This window comes from Chiloscyllium plagiosum, chromosome 20 (genome assembly GCF_004010195.1).
Source record: "Chiloscyllium plagiosum isolate BGI_BamShark_2017 chromosome 20, ASM401019v2, whole genome shotgun sequence".
NCBI classification, from domain to species: Eukaryota; Metazoa; Chordata; class Chondrichthyes; order Orectolobiformes; family Hemiscylliidae; genus Chiloscyllium; species Chiloscyllium plagiosum.
The window spans coordinates 44,408,161-44,421,240 of record NC_057729.1 but is presented as its reverse complement, the minus strand read 5'-3'; the positions used below and the strand labels follow the sequence as shown (position 1 = coordinate 44,421,240).

At 40.8% G+C, this 13,080-nt stretch overlaps 1 protein-coding gene across 1 annotated transcript in view; it reads left to right on the top strand.

Annotated features, from left to right (window-relative positions):
- Positions 1-6,279: 6,279 nt before the first annotated feature.
- ift52 (intraflagellar transport 52 homolog (Chlamydomonas)) overlaps positions 6,280-13,080 on the top strand; it is a 46,272-nt gene continuing 39,471 nt past the window's right edge. Inside the window, exon 1 of the mRNA XM_043710666.1 lies at positions 6,280-6,410. Within this exon, the coding sequence (XP_043566601.1) occupies positions 6,294-6,410 (117 nt within the window). The 5' untranslated portion in view covers positions 6,280-6,293. The remainder of the gene's footprint in view (positions 6,411-13,080) is intronic.

The following is a 13,080-nucleotide window of genomic DNA, read 5'->3' as shown; positions in this document are numbered from 1 at the left end:
GATAATCATTTTTAATGATATTAGTTCAGGACAAAATGTTAGTCAGGTCAAGACAATGCCTTTGCTACCCACAAATGTTTTACTTTCTCTTGAAAATGGAAGAGCTTCTTAGTTAAAGAAAGTTGAACAGTCCTGACAGTGCAGCATTCTATACCTACTGCTTTGAATTCTAAAAGCCCAGCTGATGTGTTCAGATTTCTAAAATAGGGACTGGATCCAAACCTTTAGAGTCCGATGAGAATGCTCCCTGCAGGCACAAAACAATTATTTCCCTTGTCCCAACCTGAACAGCATCAGTTGATATTTTAAGGAATTTTTCTGTATGACAATATTTCTAATCAATTTAGGTAATATATAAAACCATACCACTCAGCCAGGTGTATATGCGTCACATGAGCCGTTTCTAGTTTAATACATTTTTAATTAATTAATTCCTGGGATGTGCCCATCACTGGCAAGGCCTGTGTTTTTTGCCAAACCCTCAATGGCCTTAAAACAATATTGGTGAGTCACCTTCAAGAACTACCAATGTACATGTGATCATTAGATGATAACACACAGGATCAGAAGTAGGCTGTTCAGCCCATCAAGCCTGCTCTGCCACTGAATGAGATAATGGCTGATCTGATAATCCACAACTCCACTTTCCTGCCTTTTGCCGTAAACCTTCGTTCCTTGCCTAATTAAAATCTATCCATTTCAGCCTTGAATAGTAGAACTAGTAGAAAGTGAGGACTGCACATGCTGGAGATCAGAGTCAAAAAGTGTGGTGCTGGGAAAGCACAGCCAGTCAGGCAGCATCCGAGGAGCAAAGGTGTTGACATTTCGAGCATAAGCTCTTCATCAGGAAGAGCACCACACCTTTTGACTCTACACTTAATAGCCCAAACTGTACAGCCTTTGTGGCAAAGAATTCCAGATTCACTACCCTTTGAGAGAAGAAATTCCTCACCTTCTCACCCTCTCACCTGCTCTGTCAAAACCCATAAAAAACTTGTACAATTCAATAAGGTTACCTGTCATTCTTCTAAACTACAATGATTACAGGTACAATTTACTAAACCTCTCTTCATTAGCAATCCTTCTATACCCAGGATCAATCTAGTGAACATTATCTGAACCACCTCCAACATCAGTATATTTTTCCTTAAATAAGGGACCAAAACTGATCACAGTACTCCAGGTATGGCCTTATTTGTGCCTTGTACAGTTTTAGCAAGATTTCCTTATTTTTATGTCATTTCCTTTGAAATAAAGGCCAACATTTAATTTGTCTTATTGTGTGCTAAAGTTGTATGCTAGCATTTTATAATTTATGTACGGGTACTCCCAAATCTTTGTGCTCTAGCTTCATTAAGATTTTCCCAACTTAAATAATATTTAGTTCCTCTTCTTCTAGCTGAAATGCCTAACCTCCCATTTTCTCACATTATGTTCCATCTGCCAAATTTTCACTTCACCTGTCTACATCCCTCTTTATGGCATTTTCACTACTTGTCTTCTCACCTACTTTTATGTCATCTGCAAACCTGGCAATAGTACATTCATTTTCCTCATCTAAATCACTAATATAAACATAAATAATTGTGGTCCTATTACTAATCATGTGGCACCTCAAAGGTGACAGTTCGCCATGTTGAAAATAAGGCCTTTATACCAACTCTCTGTGTTTTATTAGTTACCCAGTCCTCGATCCATGCTAATATACTACCTCCTACACCATGGGCTGTTATCTAATTAGGTTACTTAATGTGCAGTACCTTGTCAAACTGCCTTAAAATAAACTAAATATATTACATTCACTGCTTCTTCTTTAGCTATACTACTCGTTAACTCTTTAAAAAATTTTAATAAATTTGTGAAGCATGATTTCCAATTCATGAAACCTTGCTAGCTTTGCTTGATCATAATACGTATTTCTAAATGTTCTGAAGTTACATCCTTTATAATAAATAGACGCTAACACTTTCCAAATGATATCTGTTAAGCTAACTGGCCTATAGCTTTTTTTTATGGTCTTTCCTGTTTTGAAGAAAAGTGTTACATTGGCATTTTCCCAATGCTCTGGCACTTTCCAGAATCTAAAGATTCTTGGAAGATCGTGACAAATACATCTGCGATGTGTATCGTACTTCTTTTACTATCCGACCATGCATACCATGAAGTCCAGTGGAATTATCAGTCTTTAGCACCATTAGTTTCCGAGTACTTTTGCCCTAGTGATAGTAATTTTACTTATTTTCTCTCCCCTTTGCCCTTGATTCGTTCATATTTCTGGAATGCTACTCGTGTCTTCTACAATGAAGATTGATGCAAAGAGTTGATTCAACTCCTCTTCCATTTCCTGGTTTGCCATGATTATTTCCCAGTCTCGGTTTTACTTTGGCCTCTCTCTCTTTTTATGCATTTAAAGAAGCTGATGCTAGCATACCTACCGTGCTACTGGGGAGGGAATTCCAGGACTGTGATCCAACAACAATGGTTCAATGGAGAGTATTTTAAACTCCAGTGATTATAGGCCCAACTTGCTAAACTCCTTTTCATTAGACAATCCCTCTTTACTGAGGATCAACCTAGTGAACCTTCTCTGAAACACCTTCAATGCCAGTCCATCTTTCCTTAGATAAGGAGCAGTACCAGGTATATCTGAAAATGAGATGTCAATCTGGTAAAGCTACCAAACAGGACTACTTGTGTGCTAAACAGCATAAGCAGCAAAACAGAGCTAATTCTACAACTAACAGATCAGATCTAAGATCCCCAGTCCTAACTCATCCAGTCACAAATGGTGGTAAACAATTAAAAACTCACTGCAGAAAGAGACTCCACAAATATCCCCATCTTCAATGATGGAAGAGCCCAACATACCAGTGCAAAGGCTGAAGCATTCACAACTATCCTCGACTAGAAATGCCAAGTGGATTATCCATCTCAGCCTTCTGGAGTGGTCCCCTATATCACAGATGAAAATCTTTATCCAATTTGATTCACTTCACTGACATAAAGAAATGGTTGGAGGCACTGGATATTATAAAAGCTATGGGCCCTAACAACATTCCAGCAATAGTAAAGTCATAGAGATGTACAGCATAGTCCCTTCGGTCCAACCTGTCCACGACGACCAGATATCCCAACCCAATCTCGTCCCACCTGCCAGTACCCGGCCCATATCCCTCCAAACCCTTCCTGTTAATATACCCATCCAAATGCCTCTTAAAAGTTGTTAATGTATTTAATAAAACATTGCTGGAAAAAGGAAGAGTGAAGCTGTTTGAATATTTAGCATAACAAGTCAAATGCCTCTTTCTGAATCAATTGTATAATTGATTTCCAGTCTTAATTTTAACAGTGCAGGAGGCCATTTGGCCCACTGTTTACATAGCCCTTCAAATGAGCTATTCATCTCATACCATTCTCCCTCATAACCCTGCACATTCTTGTGCAGTTTACTTGTTTTCCCTTTTGAAAACATCATAGAATCATAGAGATGTACAGCATGGAAACAGACTCTTTGGTCCAACCCGTCCACACCGACCAGATATCCCAACGCAATCTAGTTCCACCTGCCAGCACCTGGCACCAAACCCTTCCTATTCATTTACCCATCCAAATGCCTTTTAAATATTGCAATTGTACAGCCTCCACCACTTCGTCTGGCAGCTCATTCCATACCCGTACCACCCTCTATGTGAAAAAGTTGCCCCGTAAGTCTCTTTTATATCTTTCTCCTCTCACCCTAAACCTATGCCCTCTAGTTCTGGACTCCCCGACCCCAGGAAAAGACTTTGCCTATTTACCCTATCCATGCCCCTCATAATTCTGTAAACCTCTATAAGGTCACCCCTCAGCCTCCGAAGCTCCAGGGAAAACAGCCCTAGCCTGTTCAGCCTCTCCCTAGCTCCAAGCCTGGCAACATCCTTGTAAATCTTTTCTGAACTCTTTCAAATTTCACAACATCTTTCCGATAGGAAGGAGACCAGAATTGCATGCAATATTCCAATAGTGGCCTAATCAATGTCCTGTACAGCTGCAACATGACCTCCCAACTCCTGTACTCAATACTCTGACCAATAAAAGAAAGCATACCAAACGCCTTCTTCACTATCCTATCTCCCTGCAACTCCACTTTCAAGGAGCTATGAACCTGCACTCCAAGGTCTCTTTGTTCAGCAACACTCCCTAGGACCATACCATTAAGTCCTGCTAAGTTATGCTTTCCCAAAATGCAGCACCTCACATTTATCTGAATTAATCTCCATCTGCCACTTTTCAGCCCATTGGCCCATCTGGTCAAGATCCTGTTGTAATCTGAGGTAACCCTCTTTGCTATCAACTACACCTCCAATTTTGGTGTCATTTGCAAACTTACTAACTGTGCCTCTTATGGTCACATCCAGATCATTTCTATAAATGACAAAAAGTAGAGGACCCAGTATGGATCCTTGTGGCACTCCACTAATCACAGGCCTCCAGTCTGAAAAACAACTGTCCACCACCACCCTCTACCTTTGAGCCAGTTCTGTATCCAAATGGCTAGTTCTCCCTGTATTCTGTGAGATCTAACCTTGCTAATCAGTCTCCCATGAGGAACCTTGTCAAACGCCTTACTGAAGTCCATATAGATCACATCTACTGCTCTGCCCTCATCAATCCTCATTGTTACTTCTTCAAAAAACTCAATCAAGTTTGTGCGACATGATTTCCCACAAAGCCATGTTGACTATCCCTCATCAGTCCTTGCCTTTCCAAATACTTGAACATCCTGTCCCTCAGGATTCCCTCCACCACCGAGGTCTATAGTTCCCTGGCTTGTCCTTACCATCCTTCTTAAACAGTGGTACCACGTTTGCCAACCTCCAGTCTTCCAGCACCTCACCTGTGACTATCGATGATACAAATATCTCAGCAAGAGGCCCAGCAATCACTTCTCTAGCTTCCCACAGAGTTCTTGGGTACACCTGATCAGATCCTGGGGATTTATCCACCTTTACCCATTTCAAGACATCCAACACTTCCTCCTCTGTAATCTGGACATGTTGCAAACTGAAGACTTCTGCTCCAGAACATGCCATTCCAATAGCCCAGCTATTCTACTACAGTTACAACACTGGCATTTACCTGACATTGTGGAAAATTGCCTAGATATGTTCTGTACACAAAAAGCAAGACAAATCTAACCTGGCCAACTATCACCCTATCAGTCAACTCTTGATCATCAGTAAAGTGTTGGAAGGTGTCATCAACAATACTTTTAAGCAGCATGTACTCAGCAATAACCCGCTCAAACTGAGGGACACTTTGGGTTCTGCCAAAGTGTCTCAGTTTCTCACCAAATTATAACCTTCGTTCAAACACGGTCAAAGCACTAAATGCCAGAGATGAGGTGAGATTGACAGCCTTTGACGTCAGATCGCATTCAACCAAGTATGGCATCAAGAAGCCCTAGCAAAACTAGAATGAATCAGAATCAGGTGGCAAACCCTACACTTGATTAAGTCAGATGTGGCATATAGGAAGATGGTTGTAGCTGTTGGAAGTCAGTCAACTCAGTTCCAGGACCTCTCTGCAGGGGTTCCTCAGGGTGGTGTCCTCGACCAAACCATCTCCAGCTGCTTCAGTTAATGACCTTCCATTCATTATAAGTCCAAAAGTGAGGATGTTCACTGATGATTGCACAATGTTCAGCATCATTCTCAACTCCTCAGATAATGAAGCAGTCCATATTCAAATGCAACAAAATTTAGACAACATTTGTCTAACATACATAAGTAACATTTGTGCCACACAAATGCCAGGCAATGATAATCTCCAATAAAAGACAACCTAAACAGCATCCCTTGAAATTCAATGTTCTTGTCAGTGATCAAGGTTGTAGGTTTGGAATGTTCTGTGGAATGAGCCTTAGCAGTTTGTTGCAGTACATCTTGTACTGCCACCATTCTATATTGATGGAGGGGATGATTGTTGAAAGCACTCGATGGAGTATTGATTAAAAGAAACTGCTTTAGTCAGATTGATATCATCTTATCCTTATACCTGTCTTCCCCTGTCACCATCATGCAATTTCCACTCTATATCCAAGTTATTGTTTCTGTTATTCTAAGTTCAGTCACAGGTTGGCCCAAATATGTTTCCAGCCTCATCAATTCTAGTCTATTCCGACAATATGTACAATTTATTGTTGAGCCTTTTACGATTCTCACGTTCTGCCTCACCAGGCAATTATAATCTGACAACAGGCAGGTCCACCATCCTCCTAGCAACAGGAGGAGAGTTTTGGTTACGGACCCAGGATGCAGCGCGGCTCCTTGGTTACGGGCCCAGGATGCAGCGCGGCTCCTTGGTTACGGGCCCAGGATGCAGCGCGGTTCCCACCAATGAAGAGGAGGAAGATGGTGGCGAGTTTACAGGTAGGAAGCTGCAGGCGGGTACGTTCTGGGCTTTTTAATTTGTGGCAATGCAGGATGCCCCTTGCTATAGGGAATTCAGTAACTGTTCAGATAGCGAGAGAGATCGTGTGCATTTGAAGTCTCCCTCTCTTATTGAACATCTGTTGTTGTGGAACTGCTAGTTTGCCGATGATTTCCAGTACCGCTACAACAAGGAACTCATAGTGAGAATGCTGCCTTAAGAGGGGGAAAAAGAAACTTAACAGTGAAATGCTGCTTGGAGGGGAAAAAAACTTAATAGTGAAATGCTGTGTTTCGGCGCGTTGATGGTGCTATGTAAATTGAAGTTGTCTATCATTTTAAGAGTTCCCTCCCAAGCAAACGCTGTTAAATGTTGATTAATGAAGACACTCGTGTAGAAGGTTTCAGTGCTTTGCAATGTCGATTATATTTGCGCACGTTTTTACCATTAATTGCTTTCTATTTATATGTTGAAATATTTTGCAGATGGGGAGAGTGAATTCATACATGATCCACTTGATTATTCATTAATGTTGTATTATTGACACCCATGATATTGTAATCTTTTAAAAATTGACCAGTCATTTATGATCTATGCAGATTATATAACAACTAGCAGAACCCAGCCTGCTGGAGTTTACAAGCTTATAGTTTGCTGTTTATAGTCTGTAATCTAACATCAAAACCATCTGGCTGTGTACTGAATTACAAATTTCCTGCATTGCTGTATAAACATGGATCTCATACAAGTAGAGGGGATATGTGAACTGAATAATCAGAATAGTGTTCTGAAGAAGGGTCATAGATGGAAACAGACCCTTTTGTCCAACTTGTCCATGCTGACCAGATATCCAACATAATCTAGTCCCATTTGCCAGCACTTAGCCCATATCCCCCTGAATCCTTCCTATTCATATACCCATCCAGATGCCTCTAAGTGCTGTAATTGAACCAGCCTCCACCACTTTCTCTGGCAACTCGTTCCATACATGCAATGCCCTCTGTGAAAAAGTTGCCACTTAGGTCTCTTTTATATCTTTCCCCTCTCACCCTAAACCTATGCCCTCTAGCTCTGGACTCTCCCACCCCAGGGAAAAGACCATGTCTATTTATCCTATCATGCCTCTCATGATTTTTTTAAGCCTCGATAAGGTCACCCCTTGACCTCTGATGCTCCAGGGGAAACAGTCCCAGTCTATTCAGCCTCTCCCCATAACTCAAATCCTCACTCAACCTGAAATGTTAACTCTGATGTCTAACCATAGATGCTGCTGAACTTTTGATTTTGTTTCAGATTTATCACATTCACAGTTCTTTTGGTTTTTATTAGAGAATTGAAAAAAAGTGGAGAGTGAGGAGTCCCCCTCTCCCCTGAAAACTCCCTCATTGTAGGGTTCTAATCACCCTCCTCTCCTGCATCCAGATTTCCCCCCAGGATCCTGATTGCCCCCTCCATGGTTCCTTGAGGCAATTTAAATGTACAATTTAAAGTGATACGAAGTGTATGTTCACTGGTGGCAGCAAATACATATATTTGTAAATAGTGACTCTTGGTGATTTCACTTTTTTTCTTGTTTGCCAAATTTTTGCCTACTTACATAACATATGTATATTTTTGTAGCTGCCTTTTCTCTCTCCACAATTTACTTTCCTCCCTATCATTGTGTTATCAGCAAATTTGGCAACTATACCTTTCAACCCTACGTCCAAGTTATTCATATAAATTCTAAACAGCTGAGGTCTCAACACTTATCCCTGTGGCATGCCATTTGCCAACGTGGAAAAGATTACCCATTAGTCTGCCAAAATGCTTTCCATCTATAGCATGAACGCTTTTTTTTCCAGCAGTAAACTTTGATGTGGTACTTGATCAAATATCTTTTAGGATTCTTAGTATATCCATTGTTTCTCCTTTATCCACTAAACATTACTTCCTTCATGAACTCCAAAGGATTCATTCAACATGTTTTCCCTTTCACAAAATCATATTGATTCTCCCCGATACCTGAGTTTATGTAACTGCCTTGCTATAATTTGTTTAATAATAGCTTTTAATATTTTTCCTGTGACAGATGTTAGTCTAACTGGCCTACAGTTTCCTGCTTTATGTCACCTTCCCCTTTTGAATAAAAATGTTAGATTTGCTATATTCCAATGTGACAGCACCATTGTATAATCATAGAACTCCTTCAGTGTGGAAACTGGCCATTCAGCCTATCAAGTCAACATGACCTTCCAAAGAGCATTCCACCCACACCCAGCTTCCTATGGTATCCCTGTAATCCTGCATTTCCTGTGCTAATCCATCTAGCCTACACATCAGTGAACACCATGGGCAATTTAGCATGGCCAGTTCACCTAACTTGAACATCTTTGGACTGTGGGAGGAAATCGGATCTCTTGGAGGAAACACATGCAGAGACAGGCGAATGTGCAAACAAGAGCTCACCAGGAAGCTTTGGAACAGTAAAAGCAAATGGAGCAACTATCATATTAGCCGTTTCTTTGAAGAGCCTAAGATGGATTTAAAGTTTGTGAGAAGATTTGTAGCTCGGATGCTCGTTGCTGTGGTTCTGTTCGCCGAGCTGGAAGTTTTTGTTGCAAACGTTTCGTCCCCTGGCTAGGCGACATCATCAGTGCTTGGGAGCCTCCTGCGAAGCACTTCTTTGATGTTTCCTCCGGTGTTTATAGTGGTCTGTCCCTGCCGCTTCCGGTTGTCAGTTTCAGCTGTCCGCTGTAGTGGTTGGTATATTGGGTCCAGGTCAATGTGTTTGTTGATGGAGTTTGTGGATGAATGCCATGCCTCTAGGAATTCCCTGGCTGTTCTCTGTCTGGCTTGCCCTATGATAGTAGTGTTGCCCCAGTCGAATTCATGTTGCTTGTTGTCTGCGTGTGTGGCTACTAAGGATAGCTGGTCGTGTCGTTTCGTGGCTGGTTGATGTTCATGTATGCGCATTGTTAGCTGTCTTCCTGGTTGTCCTATATAGTGTTTTGTGCAGTCCTTGCATGGTATTTTGTACACTACATTAGTTTTGCTCCTGTTGGGTATCGGGTCCTTCGTTCTGGTGAGTTGTTGTCTGAGCGTGGCTGTTGGTTTGTGTGCCGTTATGAGTCCTAGGTTAGATTAGATTAGATTACTTACAGTGTGGAAACATATGTTTAGTGCCTTACAAACCATTACTTTATCCACAGTTTGCCACTTGGTTCTGTGTTATATTGAGTAAAGCTCTGTATCTACTCAATCAGTTGATTAATTTGTTACCTAACTGTCCTTTCCGTGATAATACTCTGGTTTTGAAATCCATTTCCCCTTGCTGTTTATTTATTAAAATGACCAATTAGTGAGACTATGATGCACTTGTCCCTCTTCATGACTAACAGACCACTATAAACACCGGAGGAAACATCAAAGAAGCGCTTCGCAGGAGGCTCCCAAGCACTGATGATGTCGCCTAGCCAGGGGACGAAACGTTTGCAACAAAAACTTCCAGCTCGGCGAACAGAACCACAGCAACCCTAAGATGAAGTGCATCAGAATCTGGGTACTACTTATCTTGCAAATCCAACAATGTGCACAGTCCCTCGGACTATTTTCCAAGATTCTGCACATCAGCAAACTTAGGCAGAATAGTCAGTCCATCCCTTCCTTCCATAACTTAATAACTTTACATTGTATGCAATGTAATGTACAGTATAGATTGGTACATCAATGTACTAAAAGCCAGAGGAAATTGAAAAATAATGTTCAGAGCCTCTAAGGTCTTAAGAACGTGGGAGATGTTTAATCAGGGTCTAGTATTTTGCTTACTTTTTAGGATACTAAATCCTATATTATTTCATCTTGTTGCTTACCTGGCATTTCATATTTTAACCATAATGCCAGCATAGTCCTATTTTGTGAAGATGTATGTATGTAAATTATTAATTGAAATCTATGCCCCTGCGTAGCTCCACATAGAAATATCCTTTTTGGAATGCTAAGAAGTGGGAGCAGGAGTAAACCATTTGACCCCCTTGAGCTTGACCAGCCATTCAACAAGATCATGATTAACCTTACCCAAACCTCAACTCATCTTTTCTACCTGCTCATTGTCATTTTTAAATCCCCCATTTTTAAAAACTCTGCCTATCTCTTTAAATACTTCCAATGATCTATCCTTCACATCTCTCTGGAGTAGAAATTCCTGACATTCACTACTTTCTGGGAAAAGAAATTCTTTCACATCCTCCATTTTAAACAGATCTTCCCTTATTCTGTAACTCTATCCTAGTTTGAGATTTCCCCAGTAGTGGAAACATCTTCTCAACATTTACTGTCAAGCCCCACCAGAATCTTATGTGTGTCACTCAGATCACCCCTCATTTTCTGGTTTAGTGGTGCTGGAAGAGCACAGCAGTTCAGGCAGCATTCAAGGAGCTTCGAAATCGACGTTTCGGGCAAAAGTCCTTCATCAGGAATAAAGGCAGTGAACCTGAAGCGTGGAGAGATAAGCTAGAGGAGGGTGGGGGTGGGGAGAAAGTAGCATAGAGTAGCTTCAGGGCAGAGGAAATGAACTGGGAGTTGCAGTGATCTGAGATTCTTGTAGAGAGAGGAGGAAAACTTCTTCAAGGCAGGCATCCTTGCAAGAGAATTCGCAGTAGGGTTAAAATCAACGAGGTAAAAGCAATGACTGCAGATGCTGGAAACCAGATGCAGAAATGTCGATTTCGAAGCTCCTTGGATGCTGCCTGAACTGCTGTGCTCTTCCATCACCACTAATCCAGAATCTGGTTTCCAGCATCTGCAGTCTTGGTTTTTACCTCACCTCTCATTTTTTTGAACTCTAATGAATAAAAATGTTCAATCATTCTTGATAAGCCAACCCCTTTATTTCCAGGCCTAATGAATCTCTTCTGAACTGCCTGCAAAGGAAGTGCATCCTTTCTTAAATACAAGCAACAAAGCTACACAGTACTTCAGATGCAGCCTCGCCAACAGCCTGTACCGTTATAATACGGCTTTCCTATTTTTAAACTCTAACCACTAAATTTTTTTTGCCGTCTTAATCAGTTGCTGCACCTACATGCTAATTCAGATCCCTCTGTGCTGCCCTTGCTACATGCCTTCATTATTTCCTAATTTATACTTGTCCTACAGTGAGGCAACTCTTTGGGGATCTATAGATCACCTCCACCATAAAATCTTTCTCTTGGTATTTCTTATTTCCACCCAAATAGATTCCACATCATAATCTGTTGCAACTAAATGATGACCCACCACTGTACTGATAGCATCCTTTATTAAAATGTTACCCAACTTCCTTTCCTTTTCCTAGATTAGTGGTTCTGGAAAAGCACCATTTTGCCTATTCTTCTGGAATGATGAATATCGTTGAATATTGAGTTCCCACTTGGTCGTCCTGCAACCACATCTCCTTAGTAGCTATCAAGTCATATTCATTTATGTCTGTTTGTGCTGTCAACTCATCTATCTGTTTACAAATGCTACATGCATTTGGATAAAGACCTTATGCTTTGGATGTTTTACATCACACTTACTCTGGTTTAAATTTCTGCTGCATTCTTCTGTTCTACCCTTCCTGTCACACTTTAATTATCATTCACTTCTTCACTGCCCTGTATCCTCTGCCCTTTCATTTCTTTCGTATTTTTAAACTTCCCTACAATTGAATTCTCCTAAAAACTAATATACCTATCTACAATCCTAAATGTATAATTTACCAGGATATCCCTTCAGAACAGCTTTCTTTTCTCAGTACTGATTCCAGTACCCCATGAATCAGAACTTGTTTCTCCTATACCAATCTTTGAGCTAATCATTTAGACCACAAGACATAGGAGTGAAAGTAAGGCCATTTGGCCCATCGAGTCTACTCCGCTATTCGAGCATGGCTGATGGGCTTTTCAACACCACTTACCCACGCTCTCCCCGTTTCCCTTAATTCCTTGCGAGATTAAGAGTTTATCAATCTCTGCCTTGAAGATGTTTAACGTCCCGGCCTCCACTGCGCTCTGTGGCAGTGAATTCCACAGGCCCACCACACTCTGGCTGAAGAAATGTCTCCTCCTTTCCGTTTTAAATTCTAATTCTAAGGTTGTGCCCACGGGTCCTAGTATCCCGCCTGATGGAAACAAATTCCCAGCGTTCACCATTTCTAAGCCATGCATTATCTTGTAAGTTTCTATTCGATCTCCCCTCAACCTTCTAAACTCTAATCTATACAATCCCAGGATCCTTAGCCGTTCATTATAGATTAGCCCTGCCATTCCAGGGATCATCTGTGAATCTCTGGACACGCTGCAGTGCCAGTTTGTCCTTCCTGAGATGTGGGGCCCAAAACTGGACATAGTATTCTAAATGGGACTTAACCAGAGCTTTATAAAGTCTCAGTTGCAAATTGCTGCTCTTGCATTCCAACCCTCTTGAGATAAATGACAACATTACATTTGCTTTTTTTTATAATATTTTTATTAAGAAAAAATAGATTTTTAAAATTACAACAAATACAAAACAATGCAATTCAAAACAGTACAAAAAAAGTACAAAACTAAACCCAAATAATAAAAAAAATTCCCCAACCCACCCTCCTATACGAATGTATAAACATATATAGCGAAGTATAAAATTTAAAAAAAAACTAAACTAGCTATTTAACTAACTAAATAAATA